The sequence below is a fragment of the Tachysurus fulvidraco genome, chromosome 14 (assembly GCF_022655615.1).
Source record: "Tachysurus fulvidraco isolate hzauxx_2018 chromosome 14, HZAU_PFXX_2.0, whole genome shotgun sequence".
NCBI lineage: Eukaryota > Metazoa > Chordata > Actinopteri > Siluriformes > Bagridae > Tachysurus > Tachysurus fulvidraco.
The window spans coordinates 12,019,965-12,039,922 of NC_062531.1; the positions used below are offsets into that span (position 1 = coordinate 12,019,965).

General features: G+C 36.6%; 1 protein-coding gene across 1 annotated transcript; it reads left to right on the forward strand.

Moving 5' to 3' along the window:
• The first annotated feature begins 8,159 nt into the window (after positions 1-8,159).
• On the forward strand, positions 8,160-16,216 carry gpr173 (G protein-coupled receptor 173). Its single transcript, XM_027166819.2, has 2 exons — positions 8,160-9,215; positions 13,381-16,216. Exon 2 carries the CDS (start codon positions 13,627-13,629, stop codon positions 14,788-14,790), a length of 1,164 nt encoding a protein of 387 aa, XP_027022620.1. The 5' UTR covers positions 8,160-9,215; positions 13,381-13,626; the 3' UTR covers positions 14,791-16,216.
• The last annotated feature ends 3,742 nt before the right edge of the window (positions 16,217-19,958 follow it).

The window sequence follows — 19,958 nt, forward strand, 5'->3', positions numbered from 1 at the left end:
GACTTTCTTGAAAGCAGAAAAATTAGTCATTGTTATAAATATGTTATGTCTCAAAATGTCAAATTCAGGAAATTAAAATGCATTGCATAATGATGTACAATATAATGAACTGTCTGAATGTAAATTAAATAGTCTGTAAAAAAATGTCCAGATCGACAATGAAATTAAAAATGTAGTTAGACAGTGAAAGCAATAGTCACTTGCAATCCACTGTCCACTATAATTTATAAACGTGTCAGTTTAATTTGTTTATATCATATTATTTTTAAGGAGACATATCAGAACATTTATTAACCATTTATATGTGATTTAATGACCACAGAACTATTAATGACAAGTGTACCTTATTTTTTTATTTACATAACCTCAGATGCTACAAAAATAAATGACATGTATTCACAATTCAACTAAATATGAATATTAACATGAAAAATTAAGCAAAAGAAAAATAACTGTTAGACTTATTTATTAGAAATAATTATGATTTAAAAAAACGCATTAACATAAAAATGCTTTTGTTTTAGTTGATGTCACAGAGATTAAAAAAAAAGGGACTACTGTAACAATTACGGTTTTAGAACAGCTTCTTGGTGGAGGGAAATAATTTTTGTTGTTGTTTTTGTTGTTGATGATGATGATGATAACAATTACTGTACATTGACATTTGGCAGATGCCCTTATCCAGAGCAACATGCAAAAGTGCTTTTGAGTCTTGAGTAATACATTAAGACTGGTTCACTAAGTTACCTTTATCTTATATATGTATATATATATATATACACACACACACACACACACACACACACACACATATATATATACATACTGAAATTTTTACTGGTATTTTATACATACACACAACAAACAAGTTCAAGTATTTTAGGAAGTCGTAGGTCTTCATCCGTCATTTGAAGATGACTGCCATTCGGAGAAGTTAATTTCACCACCTCAGTGCTGGAATAGAAAAGAGTCTTGCTGTAATAATGATGATGATGATGATGATGATGATGATGATGATGATGATGATGATGATGATGATGATGATGATGATGATCATCATCATCATCATCATCATCATCATCATCATCATCATCATCATCATCATCATCATTGTGGCAAGAATATAAATAGTTAAAGAATCATGGATCAAATGATTTTTAACATTTGATTCCAAACACCAGGTGTGCAAAAAAATGTTCTATCATGCCTAGATAGATCATTTATAATAAGTATTCATACCCTCATTTGAAATAGACTTATTTGCCAGTTCTTCCATTTGATTGTCAGTACTGTATGTATAATATTGCTAGCTGAAAATATTTTTATTGTAACATAACTGTTGTTATCAAAATTCTCAGCAAATTCTTGCTTTTGAAGTAAACTCTATGTGAGGTCATTTCAACTACATTTTAGTTCACATGCATGACCGTGGAATAAACTCTAGCACAAAGTTAAATGAACTCTTTTCTGGGGTGTTGATTTTTCAGCTCTTTCCAGGAGTTAAAACTAAACTTAACCGAGTTAAAATTCTACTAAAATATAGAGTTAAATTTAACTCCTACCTAGAGTTTATTTAAATAATAACCATTTCACAGTTTTAACAAATCTTAAATATTAAAATAGTTTCAGGTGAAAAACAAAAGAAAACACAAATACATTTCCAGCATTTAGTAGACAACCTCATCCAGAGTGACTTACAATTATACAACTGCCCCAGGAGAGGTACCTTGTTGGACCTGGGATTCAAACTCACTACCTTCTGATTAATAGTCCAACACCTTTTTCTGAAAATTTTATAAGGTAAAATGTCACTTTTATCCTCCTCACAACAAAGTCCAAGATAATGCAGCTGGGTACAGGAAAGGCCAAACAAAACCAGGGGAATTTAAATCAGGCTCCTCAACACCCAGTGCATGAACACCAAAATATCACACTGCTTTAGAGTACCCTTAAACCCTGTCTGAATTCTGTAGAAAATAAACTCCAAGTTTATGTCTAACTCCAGAATATTCAACTCCAGAAAATTGCTGTGTGCATATTTTTGGATGGTTGTGTAAGTATTGCTTCTAGGATTGCCCTGGATTTGGATCCATCCAGCCTACATTGAACTGAGACAAGTTTCCCTATCTCTGATGAAGAAAGGTATTCCCTCAACAGAAAGCTACAGTACCTCCACCATGCTTCAATGCAGACATCTACCCAAACTCCACACATCCTGCAACCACTATCTTTCTATATATATAGTATTTTGTATAGGGTTCTTAGTTTCTTCTCTGACTAATGCCCTACTTACCTACATGTGTCACAGTTGTACTATATTCTTCTTTTTATTTAATGGCAGTTTAATAGTACTCCATGACATGAGCAAAGTTTGGGATATTTATTTAAATTAACACTTAAACTAGCTCTTATTTTCCCTGTTTGTGTTATATATTGAAAGAAAATGCTATAATTCCTCCTAACATAGTTTTAGGATGATGGTATCTGTGATCTAGTAAACCAGTTTTAATGTATTCATTGATGACTTCAAAGCAGTTTTGTACATCGCTCTGAAAAAGGGCATCTGCCAAAAAGCCATAAAAGTAAGTGTAAATTTTATAACCAAACTTTGATGAATATTTTAATACTTTTTCTTGGACTTCGGTCTTGATGATCCTTATTCTATTTGGTTTGGCTGTTAGGTTTGTTCTCTAAGAAACTTCAGGACCTTCCAGGAACAAAATCATTTTGCAAATCTTTTTTTTTTTAATAAAAAAATCATTTTCTGTCAATATTATAGGGCATTTTGTATTAATTCATAAAATATAATCTCATTTCAGTTTCAGGGATTAAGGCTACACATTTATTCTACCAATTTTTATCCTTCACATGTTATCCACTGATTTCTCTAATTATGTTTATCATTTGACTCATAAGCATTTCTGACTTATTTTCCCTTGTATGTGCAAAGTTCATATGCGATTCAGATGATATAATGTGCAGCTGAAACTTAATGACTCATATAAGCTTTTCAGTTATAGTATGATGTGCTTATGCCACTGCATTGCAATACGGTTATTAGAAAAGAGTGTACATTTTCTTTTGCGTGAGTGTGTGAATCAGGACATAAGTCAAAAAATCAAGAATTTTGATTATGTGACCATATTACACCACACACATTTCTTTTATATTATTAAGATTATATTTCTTATTAACACCACAGCTGTTATTACCAGCAGTGTCACAGTCATCAATTGTATTCAAGATACAATTTTTTTTACATAAGGGAAATTTCCTTTAGTTATGTTTTTGTTGAACACAATAAACGTTTGCAATTTAAATTCACGTGCAGAAGTTAATAAACCACAAACGGAAAGACAACAAAAATCTTCAAAACATCACATTGTGGGACTGTCCTTATGCGGCAAATGACGTGCACTGTCATGCTGACGGCCTGTTTTGTTCATATTTTTTATTTTTTTGTGGTTAGAAAATGTTACCACAGTGTCTGTAAGTTGACTTGTGCATTTTTATTTCTGTCAAAACATGTGTGCTGGCAAATGTGCAATGACAAACACTTTCGTTTACGTGAATCATAAGCTTTTCAGAAACATGTCCTTATTTTCTAGACAGAGATACGTACACTCTCTCTCTCTCTCTCTCTCTCACACACACACACACACACACACACACACGCATATACATACATGCATACATACTGTACATGCATACATACTGTACATACATACATACTGTACATACATACATACATACATACATATACATACAGACAGACAGACAGACAGACAGACAGACAGACATACAGACAGACAGACAGACAGACAGACAGACAGACATACAGACAGACAGACGTACATGCTGAAATTACAGTATAAAATAGTTTACTGACTCTTCACAGCAGTACAATTATGTGAGCTTTCATCCATTAAGCAGTGCTTCAGAAACTGCTTTATAGTGGCCTGGGTCATGGTAAACCTAAAAGAACATCGGTGAAAACATACTGTGGTTGGGGCACCAGTCCATCAAAGAGCATCAAGTATACTTTAGCACACTGAACCACAACTATAGTAAAATTAAAGTACCTAATCCATCTCCTGACATGTTGTTGGCAGTGGGACAAAACCAGAGAAACTGGAGGAAACCCATGCAGACACAAGAAGCAAAATTTCAAACTGATACCACAAGTTTGGAAAAATTACCTGCTTTTTCCAATTTGTAAACGTCCAGTTTTAGTGAATCTGTGGTCAGTATGCCTTCAGATCCGTTCTTGCCTGGCACCACTTTTCATGTCAGCTTGTCAGCATTCTGTCTAGACACTGTTTTGTGTTAAAATCCCATGAGTTTGTGAAATACTCAAACCAGCCTGTGTGGTATCAACAACTATACCATAGTCAAATTCACTGAGATAACATTTCTGATATGATTCATATGAACATTAGCCAAAGCTCGCATCATTCACTAATTGGATAATTGTATGGTTGAGTGGGTGTACAGGTGTTCCTGTACTGGACACATAATGTACATATACTGCATGGACACAAAATATACATATATGTAAACAAATATAGAATGGATTTCACTTAATTCTCCTAAAGTTACCTGGCCACTGCATAATCAGTGTTTAATTCGAGTGAGTGGCTGAGTGGTACAGTATGTCCTAAGATTTTTTTTCCTTTTTGTGTGATGTGGCCATCTGTTCTCAGGGCTTCCAGCAGTTCCAACAGCTGTTCTGGCAGCCATAAGGGCACTATGTCATGCAGAGACAAACCACCTTTCTACCAGCAACTTACAGATAGACTTAATACTCTGGCAACAAGGGCCTACTGAGTGAGCTGGCTTACCAAACACACTCATTTTCTTCAAATACACTCCAAAAGGTGGAAAAGGCTCAATGTTTAACAAACCAGGTCTACTGACTTGCCAGGTGGATTTTGTATGTGTTTATGTAATCAGTCAGCATTCTGAAGAAATGCAGCTGCAAAATGGCTTTTCTTCAAGGAAAAAAGGGGAAACAGGTAAAAAAAAAAAAACAGACACAAGGTGTCTTTTGCTGACTAGTATTAAATATATTCATAATTTTATAACATTTATTATTATCATATAGTTTTATTTATTTTAAATGTAAAGCAAAATAACTTTCGAATGCACCTTACAGAGTTTAATGTATAATGCGTTGCTAAAACTACACTACAGGGGGCACTCTATATCTGATTATGTTAAATTAATTAATGAATATTTGGTAATACTTTTTCCCCAAGGAACTGATACGATTGCTTAAGCACACCTCTACTCTATCAAAATTGGAGATGCTCCCTATGAAAAATAGACAGGCATACTGATTTGCATCGTTATATTTACAATGGTCAAACCTGTGAAAATACAACCCACTCTAAAATACAGTGTTGCTTGAAAGTTTTTGAACCCTTTAGAATTTTCTATATTTCTGCATAAATATGACCCAAAACATCATCAGAATTTCACACAAGTCCCAAAAGCAGACAACCCAATCAAACAGATCAGACAAATATATAATACTTGTTTTTTTATTTGAGAAAATGTTCCAATATTGTATATTTGTGAGAAGCAAAAGTATGTGAAACTCTAGGTTTAGTACTTAATTTCAAGGTTAAATCTGATTTCAGTCACTGAGATTACAATCAGGAAGAACAGAGATATCAGAAAAAGGGATATTGTTGCTCATTTTGTTGCTCATAACAAAATCCTTTCTTGAGTTTGGACTCCAAAATCTATAGTCAGATAGATTCTGTACAAATGAAAAATTACTCCAAAGGCAAGACATGTAATAACCTGTTGGGTCAGAAAGTGATACAGGGTAATTTCTAAGCAACTAAAGGCCTCTTTTACTTTGACTTATGTTAATGTTCATGAGTCTGCCATCAGGTGAACATTGAACAACCTTGGTGTGCAAGGCAGAGGTGCCAATAGGAAAAAGCCACTACTCTCCAAAAAAGAACACTGCTGCCCATGATGTTTGCTAAAGATCATGTAGACAAGCCAGAAGTCTATTGGAAAAAAATTGTGGAGGAATGTGAGCAAAATAGAACTGTTTGTTTTAAAATGAGAAGCATTATTTTTGGAGAAAGGAATATACTGAATTTCGGCATAAGAACCTTATACCTTTTGTGGTGGTAGTATTATGCTTTGGGTCAGTATTGCTGCATCTGGGCCAGGACACCTTGCCATCATTTGATGGAACAATGAATTCAGAATTATGCCAGTAAACTCCAAATGAAAATGGAAAGACATCTGTCCATGAACTGAAACTCAAGAAAAAAGGTTCATACACCAATACTACGAGCACAAGCACCAAAGTCGGTCTACCAAAGCATGATTAAAGAGGAACAAATATAATGTTTTAGAATGGCCAAGTCAATGTCCTGACTTTATTCCAAAAGAAAAATTGTGGAAGGACCTGAATCAAGCAGTTCATGCTAGGAAACCCACTAAAATCCAAGTGCTGAAGTTCTTCTACTGGGGAATGAAATATAATTAATTTAAGCTGTTGTGCAGGACTGATCAAAAGTTACTGGATACTTTATTTGCAGTTGTTGCTGCAAAAGGGCTCACAACAGATACTGAAAGCAAAGGTTCACATATTTTTGTCACATATATGTAATGCTGGATCATTTTTCTTAATAAATAAATGATGAAGTTTAATATTGTTGGCTCATTTGTTTGATTGGGTTTCCTTTGTTTACTTTTAGGACTTGTTTAAAAATCTGATGATGTTTTGGGTCATATTCATGCAGAAATATACGAATTTCCAAAGGGTTCACAAACTGTCAAGCATCACTGTATGTGATACCTAGCATTCAGAGGTTCTCTTCAAGATTTATTCATATTTGGTTGAATATTATTTGAAGTTTTGATATTGCTTTAAAGTTCTCATATACATGTTCTTAAAAGCTACGGTCTGTTTGTATGCATATCATTCGTACAGAGTTTAAATGTTAAAGCACTTTTTCTGTCAAATACTGTACAGTACATTTATTTTCAGTTCGCATGAAACAACTCTGCAATGTACCTTCTGAGAGAACTAGTGAGTGAAGTTAAGGCCTCATTGGTGCAGAGTTGTTATTTTGGTACATACATATTCTTTTTATCTTTTAGTACTGACAGGTATGACCTGTGTATGCTTAAAGAAATTTAGCAGTGCCTCTAACAACTGTTTAATGTAAATACATGAATTTAATTTAAATACTAATTTCTAAAATAATCTAGTATCTAGAGCTATGGCATATAGCTATGGCAGAGAATGGTGTCAGTGTCAAAATATATGGCCCAATGACGAGATATCCACTATCTCGTCACCATATATTTTAACACACAACCTCATGACTGCGTGTCTTTGCTGGTCACAGTGAATTTGGATTGCAAGACAAAACATCAGATGTGAGGATGATGAAATTCACTTGCTGGACAGACAGGAGTGAATGATGAGAAGGTAAGTGAGGAACAATTTAATTTAATGTTCTTTTAGGTCCTATTTATTTCTGTTTCTTCCTATTTTTCAGCTTCACATTACTGTAAAAGTATATATATGAAGACAAAATTGTTAAATACCCTGACATACTGACAATATCTTTTAGCAATGAGCTAACATCTTCAGTGAGTGAAATATATTGTGCTGCACAGAATAAAGCACTCCAGTGATTGTAAGCTTTATGTGGTAACTATGTTGTACTCCAGTAATCAAGTCAGGCTCTCCAAGGAGGCCTGGAGTTGCGGTCAGAGCTCCAATCCAACCCAAAAGTATGCTGGAATTTGTTTGGGCCCCTTAGTTCCAGAGAAGGGAAATAACACTACAGCATACAATGACATCCAATACAACTGTGTGCTTCCAACTTTGTAATATCAACTTGGGGATGACCCACACATACTGTATACTGGGTGTCCATAAACATATAGTGTATTTTCTTTGTGTAATTTTTCTTTATTCGCCAATATAAACACAGGCTAGCTTAAAGAGCCATTCCTACGTTACAGTAAAAGGAAATGCTGATCTTACAAGGACTCCTCAGTGAAGCACGCAGTAGTGCGCGTTTTGGCCGAACCTTCCCGATGTCATTGCACCTTACATTCGGCTTTTCCCGTAAACAGCCGAGAGAGAGCCGAACTAATGCCGAGTCGGGTTTTCCTATTCACTGTACAGCAAAGAACATTTTCATTACATTACAATTGTCCGAAATTTAATGACTTCTCTTTGCTTTTAAGCAACATGTCGCATTTCCATTACACCGAATTGCGACCTATGACCGTAATATAGTTATTTTGGCTTTTTTTTTTTTTTTTTTAAACCCAAGGCAGTATGTGGCGTCTGTGTGTTTTAAATAGGGCGCCTGTTTGCGCCGTGTAGCCTCCACATCCACACACAGGAGGAGGAGGATGAGCGCACTGGGCGAAAGGACAACGATCACAGCGCTGGAGACGCGAGATGCTTAACTCACCAGACAGATTAAACCCGTTTCAAGACAAGCTGTGTGGATGTTGCTGTGGCGGAGGAACACGGCTTCAGCTCCGGTTAAAATATCAGAGATGGAAATGAAGACTGTGAGGGAGCATCATCTTGAGCTGGAATGCTATTAGGGAGCGCCAAGGCGTTATGAACACAGTACTGCGTACCTCAACATGACACTGCCGCGTATTACAGGATTTTACATTAGGCTACTATAAAAGCGAAATATAACCGTCTAGCAGTGTCCATGTATTTGTTTTATTCTACCACAGTGCGATGGGAATTTACGGCTGAGGCTTTAGGCTAGCGTTTATGGAAAACCCGAAGACATGACATGCACACGAAAAAAAAGGAAACGACATTTTCTGCTTTTTAAATCCCGTGTTTACATAAGCTAACGAGCCCCTGGCTGAACAACTGGGCTTGCATTTCGACACGAAACAGTTTTTTTGTGTTATTTCCCCAGACGTAACCGTTTTGTTCATTAATTCTCTCTCTGTTTTTTTTTTTCATCCATCATATTTTTTCCGGGTCTGTTACTGGTAAACGAATTGACAGTCGATACTGGATCACACATTTGGATTCATGTTTGATTCTCTGAACGAGGTGTTCCATTTGGAAAAGAACAATTTTTGCATCTTTTGTGTGTTTTTGGTTCTTGACAACTGCAACAAGCTCCCGTTCAGGCCTGCTGTCCAAGCCAAAGCCATTGTGTTGAGGACAAACTGGAGATTTCCAGGTAGAATCTCCATTTCGGACTTGCATTCATCACTGTTCTCTAAAAAAAATGTCCTTAAAAAAAAGCTAGACTAATTAGGATAACCTCATAACCTATACAATTATAACGATACAGTCTTGGGGGAAATTCTTAACCTTTCAAGGATAGACAAATTAGCATCTCTTGTCGCATAATCAATGATATAAAGGTATCTCCTTAACTGAAAATAAGTGTAATTATTATTTCAGCGTGTTACGCACAAGGCTGCTGTATTGTGTACCTGGATTAAAGAGGCCCATGGAGTTACATAGATCTAAATTCGAGAGAAATCAGCATAAACACTATCAGTATGACTCTGTATGAGTATGAGTATGCTTTAGACGTTTATACAGGTCGTTTGCACTTTTGCGTAGGCATTTGGACGCATTAGCACTGTCTGCTTTTCTCTCATCGCCAGCTCTCTCTCTCTCTCTCTCTCTCTCTCTCTCTCTCTCTCTCTCTCTCTCTCTCTCTCTCTCTCAGAAATGAATCATTATAATAGCATTCAGACCGAATGAAATCGAGCACCAGCTGCAGGTTGGACGCACTACTCGGCATTAATGTTTAAATGGCGCATCAAAGCGCAGTTCCCTCACAAAACCCTAGCATAAACGTAGATACAGAAAAATGGCCTAATGAAATTTTTTAATACCGTTTTCTAAACGAATGGTAGGTATGGGACAGTGGGAGTGATTGTGTCTGCTTTTGGTTGGTGAATTCCGTGTCGCCTGCTCCTCCCATAGTAAGAGCCTTTAGCCGCACTCTCTCTGCTGTTGCTATCCAGCCTTTAACTATAGCGCGGCCTTCTGCCTCTATACAGACTTAACATCAGTCCATCCGACTCCTCCCTGATCTGACAAACGCTATAAGTACAAGAAATTTCAGACTAAACAGACTACAAAGCCTACACGTACACGTTAATTTGCGTAATGGCGCGGTTACAAGGATGCCTACTTACATACTGTGTCGCTGGTTTGGCTTCACAATATTATTTGGTGTAGATTTAAATTAAACCTTTATGAAGCTAGAGTTGTTATCAGTGGTAATGCTTGAGGATGGGTGTGGGACCCATAAACCTGTCTAGTAAACTAATATATTACATTGTTCATATAAGTGTTAAAAAATGATACAATCACATATATGTCATAGTATTACATTTAAATCATTGGACTATATTTGTAAGATTTTATTAATTTTTTACATTTTTGTTATAAGTACATATATCTGAACTGAACTGAATTGTATAGTTTGTATGATTTGATTTTCGAGGATTTGCATGTCATTTACTGGAAGATGCACCGAAGTTTGCATAACCATGTTTTGGTTTCTCTGTTGTAAAACTGGTGTCTATTTGTAATGGGTTTTAAACTTCAGTCCAACAGTGATTAGCCTCTTTTACCCTGTATAATAATGTAAGTAAAAAATTTAGTTTTCCTGGAAGTAGGATAAAAAATGTTTTTAGATAACAAGATAATGTATTCTAACCAAATTTGAGTGATGGCAGCAACACCTGTTGCAAACAATTTTTATATTATAGATGACACCCATTAGGCATCATTACAGATTCTTAGAAAAAAGGCCAGATTTAGACCTCTTGAGGGATCTTTGGCTGTACCTTTGGGGAAATCGTTGAAGGTTTTTTGTCAAACTCTTAAGTGTTTTCTTCTAAGTAGAACCCTTTTAGAGGAACCCCTAACTGCCCAAAGAGCAAAAAAAGAAACTCATTTATAAAAAGTGCACCATTTTCAAGTTAAGTCATGCAGCAAGAAATAGCCAATGTTCACCATAACAGGTGGGCACCAGAATTCACAAACATTCAGTTCCCAGTGTCTGTGATTTTCTGACAAAATCCTGACAATCTAAAATCTATTTCAGATTTTGTAAAGACTTTATCATTATGTAGTAATGAGGCAAGTGCCCAACTTTTACATTTTCAAAGCTATAACATGAACCTGATTTGGCTTTTTAAATGATCATATTTACATCTTACATTAGCTAAAAAGGGGACGGAGAGACTATTCATAATTCACCTATTTTAGACTAATATTGTTTTTCTTAAGAGAACTGATAATTTCAGGTATTGCTAAATGACTAATTTGCCGCTACACAAAAACAAAACATTCAGTCTTTTTTCCTTTGGTAGATGATTGCATCTGATGAGCAATCCCTCCCACCTCGTTCAGCACATACAAATTCGAAAACATTAAGTTGTACGAAGACACACACACACACACACACACACACACACACACACACACACACACACACACACACACACCACACACTGCATGAGGCAGAAGGATCCTGTAGCTTAGCAACAAGCTGCTGTAATTGCTGTAACAGAAGTACATTAGTATGACTGCTTTAAAACAATAGGTTGTTCTCTGTCCTTTTGGAGTCTGACACTGTAATAATCACAGAAGGTCTTTAATAATTGCAGACATCTCTGAGGAAAAATCTGATAGCCATTCATAGAAATGGTCAGTGTTAGCACGTAAGTAGAGCAGTGTCACTATACTGGCCAATTTTTCTCCTGTTAGCATCTGTAATCTCTGGACATGCATTTAACCATTTCTCTACTTTTCCTGTTGAATCATGACATCTAACTTGATGGTTTCTCAGACTCAGAGTAGATCATGAATGATTAGCTTCCCCCACCTCTCTTGCCTGCTCCACATCCCTCTCCTTCTCTCTCTACAGAGATACCCACATTCAACACACCAAACGTGATGTTAGGTGTTGTAGCCTAGCAACAAGTGAGGTAATCACTGTGACAGACTAGTTGCTGGCATGCCATGTTGCATGTGGTGGGAACAGCTGATCTGCTCTGTGCAGAGAGCAAGGCAGATGATGTTCCTCAGCATGCTACAGCAGCTGTTTACTGGAGCCCTGCTTTTCCCTTTTAGGAGACTATTGATTGATTTATGTTTACAACTGACATGCACAAATGTGTGGATCCTGATCCACCTAAGTTTAAGAGAGATGCCCGATTCTATTAATAATCTTTCTGTTTTGGATGTACACCTAAATTAATGGTTTACATCAAATTTGTAAATCCAAATACTTTGCCAGTGTACTATTTTAAGGACAATACAGTAGGTCTGGCAGTGATATTTGTTATCCATTTCTTTTGTTCTTCCTGACCTCCTTTTAGTTTAAAAGGAATTAAATCTGGCTAATTTTGGCCAGGCATCAAAGAAACACTAGCAACCGTCAAAAGGCTTACCTGATTCAGGTATATTTGGAGCTGAAATAATACAACCCCAGAAGTAAGCATAAACATATACAGATAATTTAAATTAGACCAAATTAAATGAAACAAGAATTGCATCCGTATGTATTTTTTGCACACATAGAAAACTAGCATGAAAGTGAATGATCTTGTCTAGATTTTGCAGCATTGCAATAGGTCTACACTAAATGAATAAGGCTCGGGGGTGAGAATGTACCAGCTGAGGCTCCAGAGGAATAGAGTTCATTAATGTTTTACAATAGACACCAAACTCTCCTCAGCATTTGGAACAGGGCTTTTCAAGATCAGTTAATTGTTTGATTGAAGACATCTGTTTGAACTGCAGTTTGGTAGAATTAATAGAAAAAATTGTGGCTATTTACTTCTTTGTAGACTGTAACATGCTATATTCGGTCTCTGGTGGATGAGAAGAAAAGGCTAGCAATAAGGTATGGGCAAGTTAAAGCACGGTATGAGCCCCAAGGATGCAGAACAGTTCAGAATTTTCTGAATTTTGTAGGAAAATTTTAAAAAGCGTTAAAATCACTAAAAAAATTGAACATATAATAACAGAGCTTTACAGTCTAATACGTCAAGGACACTCAGCGGGTAGTCAAGAAAATCTAAAGGTTTATGTATACGAGTATATTTTGCTCATTTATCAAACAAATTGTCATACGTCATGCATCATTTTCTTTGAACAATATTCAGGACATAATCACCTTAGCAAATTGTCTATTTAGCCATCAAATCAATCTTGGCACATTGGCCACATATAACAGGGAACTATAGAAGAAATATTCTTAGGCTTCCTTTTTTGACCAAGAAGGGTCATTTTTTTCCTCCAAAATGGGTTGTCTAGGAGATTTTGAACATTTATCCTGAACAGTAACAATTATTTCTCGTTGTTTCTAGGTGCTGTGAAGGGTCAGGAGGTGAGACATTTTTGAAAGCAAGCTCCAAAGAGAACTTTGCAAAATGAGGCAATGCAGAACCAGCTTCTCCTGTTCCATGTGAGACAACAAAGAGAGGCAACCACGTGGACGAAAGACAGCTCAACCGGAGGAGGTGGAGGAGGAGGAGGTGGTGGAGGAGGTGACTGTAAAGGAGGTGTTGGTTCAAAGGAGAGAAAAAAGCTCTTCTGTCAGAGCAGCAAGAGGTATGGCCAACGGAAATGAGAGTAGTGATGGGTCCCATAACCCCCTGGCAGCAGTTGTGGCTACTACGGGTGGCACAGTGAATGGAGGGCCTTCGTCAGCTGTGTCAACCTATATCAAGCTTGTCCTGCTAGGGCTGATCATATGCATCAGCCTAGTGGGCAACCTGGTGGTATCTTTGCTAGTATTAAGGGACAGAACCCTACACAAGGCCCCATACTATTTTTTATTGGATCTTTGCTTGGCTGACACAATTCGGTCTGCAGTCTGCTTCCCATTTGTACTGGTGTCCATCAAGAATGGCTCAACCTGGACCTACAGTGTACTCAGCTGCAAGGTGGTGGCTTTCATGGCTGTGTTGTTCTGCTTTCATGCAGCCTTCATGCTGTTCTGCATTAGTGTCACACGGTACATGGCCATTGCCCACCATCGGTTTTACTCTAAGCGTATGACCTTCTGGACGTGCGTTGCTGTGGTGTGTATGGTCTGGACTCTGTCAGTTGCTATGGCCTTTCCACCCGTATTTGACGTGGGCACCTATAAGTTCATCCGTGAAGAAGATCAGTGCATTTTTGAGCACCGGTACTTTAAGGCCAATGACACACTGGGATTCATGCTTATGCTGGCTGTGCTTATTCTAGCCACTCATGTGGTCTACATGAAGCTCTTGCTCTTCGAGTACAAGCACCGCAAGATGAAACCCGTCCAGATGGTACCTGCCATCAGCCAAAACTGGACCTTTCATGGGCCTGGAGCCACTGGCCAGGCAGCAGCCAATTGGATTGCAGGTTTCGGCAGAGGCCCAATGCCACCTACCCTGTTGGGTATCAGGCAGAACTTGCACAACCAGAATCGACGGCTGCTAGGTATGGAGGAGTTCAAGGCAGAGAAGCAGCTTGGCAGGATGTTTTACGTAATCACTCTGTTTTTTCTGGTGCTCTGGTCACCATATATTGTGGCCTGTTACTGGCGGGTTTTTGTGAAAGCATGTACCATCCCACACCGGTACCTCTCCACTACGGTGTGGATGAGTTTCGCCCAAGCAGGGGTGAACCCCATTATCTGCTTTTTTCTTAACAAGGACCTCAAAAAGGGTCTGCTGGCCCATTTGCCTCCCTGTTGTAGAACTAAACCTCAACTACCCCGTGAGCCTTACTGTGTCATGTAAAGACAAGTGTTTATTCATTTCTGTTATCATTTCCTTTATTTCTGTTTGGGTGGGTCACAATTGGACAGTTAATATGTTTTAAAAGGTATTTGAAGGCATGTGGGATGAATTCTTTCATTGAAAGTTTCTTTTATTGTTTTTTTTATCGTGTTATTATTAAGGGAAAAGGTTCAGGGTTAAAATGCGAGGCACTAAATCAAACACAAATATGTTTTGAGAAACATTGCTATTTACTACAGCCTTGATGATGCTATCTTTCTAAAGACAAAAACTGCTTTCATAACAAACCATTGGTGGTAATGAGTTTATGAGGATCAGAAATGTGATTGATCTGAGAATATAGTTAAACATGTCATTAACAGTAATTCAAGTAATTCAGTGATCATGTACCATTAAGCTTCAAAACCTCACTTTGGCATAGTAATTTCTATTTGAAATTATAACTGCTAAAAAATGCATATATTACAGTAATCAAAAAATATTTGCATGTATCCTTAAATCTTAAAGTGCCATGGGCCAAAAAAAACTCATGAGAGGTGAAATTCAAATTTGGTATGTTATAGCAAATTTTGAGCAAGTCAGGTTGAAATTTCCTGTAGAACACTTTGATTCTCTTGGAGGTTTAGATGTATAGTACAGAACTATACTGTACCTGAAAACGAGTTGGAGTTTAACCTTTGAAGTTGTGTCTTTGAAGTATATTAGACTGTAATCATACCGGCACTCATCGCATGACTTATCATGTTTGTGTCCCGGTAATATTTATAAATTACTTTCCACTGAAGAAAGTTTTTTAGTGCTTAAAAATGACTATTTCCCATTTGATGTGGTTGCTGAATCCATGAATCATACATTGATATCAAAACAGAAACCTTTAAAATTGCCTATAATTGTCTGTATATCACACATGTATATCATTTTTGGAAGCATTTCAAATTTTTTGCCTGCTTTTGATGTTCTAGAAAAAAAAAATCCCCTAATTAGATGAATGTACTAAAAGTACTGAAACTGAGATTTCAGTCGTTTTGGCTGATCCTATGTGATGTTTAACAGTACAAAATTACCAGTTACTTGAATCCAATTCAATGTCATAGCACTGAGTGCATAACAGTTCTCTATAGGGTAAAAGAAATAGGTATTATGAGAAAATTCAAAACACCTATACTTCAATTGATTTTTTTTTTTGGACTGATATTCTATTATAAAAGCAGAATGAAGTGTGATATCCAAGAAGACTTCACGTTAACAAATGGTTTATTGGTTAATTCTTTTAGAAACAAGTGTAAGTAGAGATAAAGAATTTGATATAGATAATGTTCTGATTAATTGGCCTGATGATAATATCTTGCACACTACTTCTGAAAGTGTTGATCAGTGAAATGGTTTGTTTGTTTGTTTGTTTGTTTTTTGTTTTGGGGATTTGTTGGAGGGATGCGGTGGGGGGGGTAGTTGGGGGGGGGTCAGGAAGTAGAATGTTGATTGATAGAATGATGTAGACACAGCGATTGTAATATTTAGCTGAATGTTACAGAGAGCAGGAAATTGACTTTTTATGAGGTAGTCAGGTTCAGCTTGGGATGGTCTAATTCCTTTCTGCTCCAATGTTTGCAAGATCAAATTTAAAAAACAAAAAGAAGAAGAAACAAACAAAATAGAATATCTGGAAAATAATAGCATATACACCAAGAGCTAAATCCACCCATCCATACTAAAATGGGGAGAATTCTTATTGTTTTTTTTGTTTTGTTTTTTGCATCTATTGCCTTAGTCTATTATGAAGGTTTAACATTATTGAAGTAAGGAGGATTTGACAGCTCTATGCCTCTAAAAACATTGGGGGGTGGGGTGGGGTGGGGGTGAATGTCGGGGAAAAACAACACTGTGTCTTTGCTGACTATTGGAGGACATTCTTCACTCCCCGTCACAACCCTACAAACTGAGGTCAAGAAGAAAAATGCATCAAAAGGGCACTAAACTAGCTGGAAACTAATTGCCAAATTGTGACACTAATGTGTACAGTTTTGCACAGTTCAATGGAAAGACTTGAATTCCAAAACTTGATTTCCAAGTGGAATTAAAAGGAACTTCCTTCATCCTTGTGGAATTATTTGAGACATTTATTTTTTTTCCTTCTTATCTTTAAGGGTTGGAGAAAGTGATGCAAGTAAAGGTTGGTGATATTGTGTGTATTCATATGTTGAAAGGATCAGAAAAAAAGAATAAGTGCTCATATTGGTGTTTGGGAGGGAGGGCATGTGGGCGGGTGAACAGGGAGTGATTTTTTTTGTAACAAGCAAAAATGCCTGGTAGAACATTTTTAGTTGCTTCAGGCATTCTATCTTTTGTAAAATAACTGTGACCTCTGTGTGATTTCCTGTGTATTATATGGACTATGGACTAACGTCAAACTGGGGGGAGGGAAAGGGATGGACTCTTGGTTATCATCTTTTTAACACGCATGTGTGAGTGATTGTTTATGCCAAGTATGAATGTGGGAGAGGATTTGGGAAAAGGGGGGAGGGACTGCTAGGGAGAAGCCACATCATGCATGATGGTCAGAGATGAACAGCTCAATGAAAAATGTCACTCCTACAGTTGATCAAGTTCACTTTCCACCAAATTAAGCCAAATGGCAGTAAATGTGCAACTGACCTACAGCACTCATCTGCTCTGCATTTGAAGAGGGTTTTAAAATGAGAGGAGTGGTATAAAATGATTTACTTAATGATTCTAATAACACCCACAAGTCCCACTGAAGGTAATTAAGTGGTAGCTCAATGAGTTTATCAAATTTATGAAAAAATTGATAAAAGGCAGAATCTTAATCCACTTAGCATTTCTATTATCTTTAAGGCTCTAAACTGCAATGTTCCTAAAATTGTTATCTCTAATTGTCTGCCAATTTAACACTGATTATTGTAACACTGATTACAGGGAATAAAAGACGAATAACTGAAATGCAAATTAATCGACAGGAATATGATTCACAAACTAAAATTTATAGGCATCAGCCGTGGTTCAATTTAATATCGTTAGTGCAAAATTTGTGAATATAGTTAAAACATACACGGGGTCTAAATGGCCATAATTAAAATTTATTCAGTCTAGAATTAAGTTCAGCTTGTGTCTTCAGCGTTCAAGTTAATTTGTATTTTTAAGTAATCATTTCTGGTACAATGTGCATAACAAAAACACCAACGCACAACATGGTGTCAACATGCATGTCAAGCTCTGCCTCAGATTTGACATACATTTTCTGGATTTATATATCTCTAATTTGATTTCTAATTTGATTAAAAGTCAGCAAATATCCATATCAGTATGAATTAAGTGCCTGTCTTGGTTGGTTTATTTCAAAACCTCTACCACATTTGTTTCACCACTCTTTTAATTTGATAATTGTGCCAAATATAGTCTTATGAAATCATTTTCACTGCAAAATAATGTAGATATACTTCAAAAAGATTAACAGCTTGTATACTGAGATATGAAAAAAAAACCTGTGTTCAACTGTGGAGTCAGATTTTTCATGAGTGTATGCTAAATGATAAGATAGGAGAGGGGGAAAATGAGCAAGAATGTCAAGAATGATTTCAGATTCAGATAACTTGTTCTGTAAATTAAAGGGTCCCCCCCCCACACACACATGACAATAAAAGTTTACTTTTGTTGCGTTTTGGACTGTTAATGTGGTGTAAACTTTGTTCCAAGGGCAATTTATCTTTGCATATGTTCCACCTGTACATAACTGGAAAGCTGCAGGCTCGAACTGAGATTGTGCTTCCATACATAAGGTGCTACATCATGTGCTGCAATACTGAACCCACATAATAACAATTTCTGTTCTTTTCCACGTTAAGTTGTTTTTGTTTTAAGTTGTTTTTTCCCCACTTAGAGAAAACTCAAATGCACTTACTGCCAAAGATTTCCGACATGACATGGGGATTCTTCCAGTTCCATCCTTATATTCTGTCCCACAAGGAATAAAGAAACATGCTAGATGGCACACAGATGCCTAGTGTTAACACTGTCAGGATAGGAGCAGCAGATTCTATACAGATGCAGTAAACCAGATAGAGGTGAGTATGATCCTTGTCAGCATGACAGTCAGTTGCTGCTTACAGTAAGAACTAAACCTCTGACACTGCTATTTTTAAATCATTTATCAAACATTAATGCAAAATGTTACTAAGCTGCTATTTATCAGTCAATGATACATTATTAACATTGACACAAATCAAATTTCTGCCTGTTGGAAGATTCTCAAATGAATTATGTAGGTTTTTTCCTTAGGTATGACTGCAAATGTGTGTGCACTGTGAATTCTCATCACATGATAGGCCCCAGTGGACCAGGATAGCAGTTGCTGCTCATGAATGAATGAATGAATGAATTAATGAAACATCTATTTATCTTCTATTCAAATCCACACCGACTTTGTTTTACTTGATTTTGCCGTGATGTTACAGTAAACACAAAAATTGTATAGGCTAATATTATTCTTTACTATCTGCACTGTTGCATAAAAACTGACACCAACTGATGTATTACTTTCTGTATATTATTATAAAGCCTAAAGCAGAAACAGGAAAAGCAAGGAGCTGTTAAAACAATTCCAGAGAAATAATGGATTTTGATATATAATATTTTTTATAAGGAAATAGTTTGATTATGCAAAATCATTATTGATAACAGATATACGAATAATAGTTAAAATAATAAATTCTTGATAGCTGCATCTTATTCTTCTTTAAAATGTGCAGGAATACCCAGAAAATGAGACTCATTTGGGTGTTAAATTTGTAAAGCCCATTTTAGTACCAATCCATTTTTTTTTAACACTTTACTATTTTGTGATATCCCTGATAACTTGTGGTGAAAAATAACCATAATGATGGCATAAAAAAGAGAACAAGAATCTGAATGGGACTTTAACCAACACTAATTCACCCTGCCATCTGTGTAAGGGTTGTGATGGCCAAACTCTGTGTCCATATGACTGAGCTCAGCTTCTGGCATCACAGACTATACACTTAGGACTGATCCACCATAAATCTACCAAATCCAATAATGTCCAGTGAGAAGCCTGCACTCAGCTCAAGTTAAAATCATGCTGTGTAGGTGCTGTAGCATGAAAAGTGAAGGATAGGAAGAGCTACTGAGTTTGA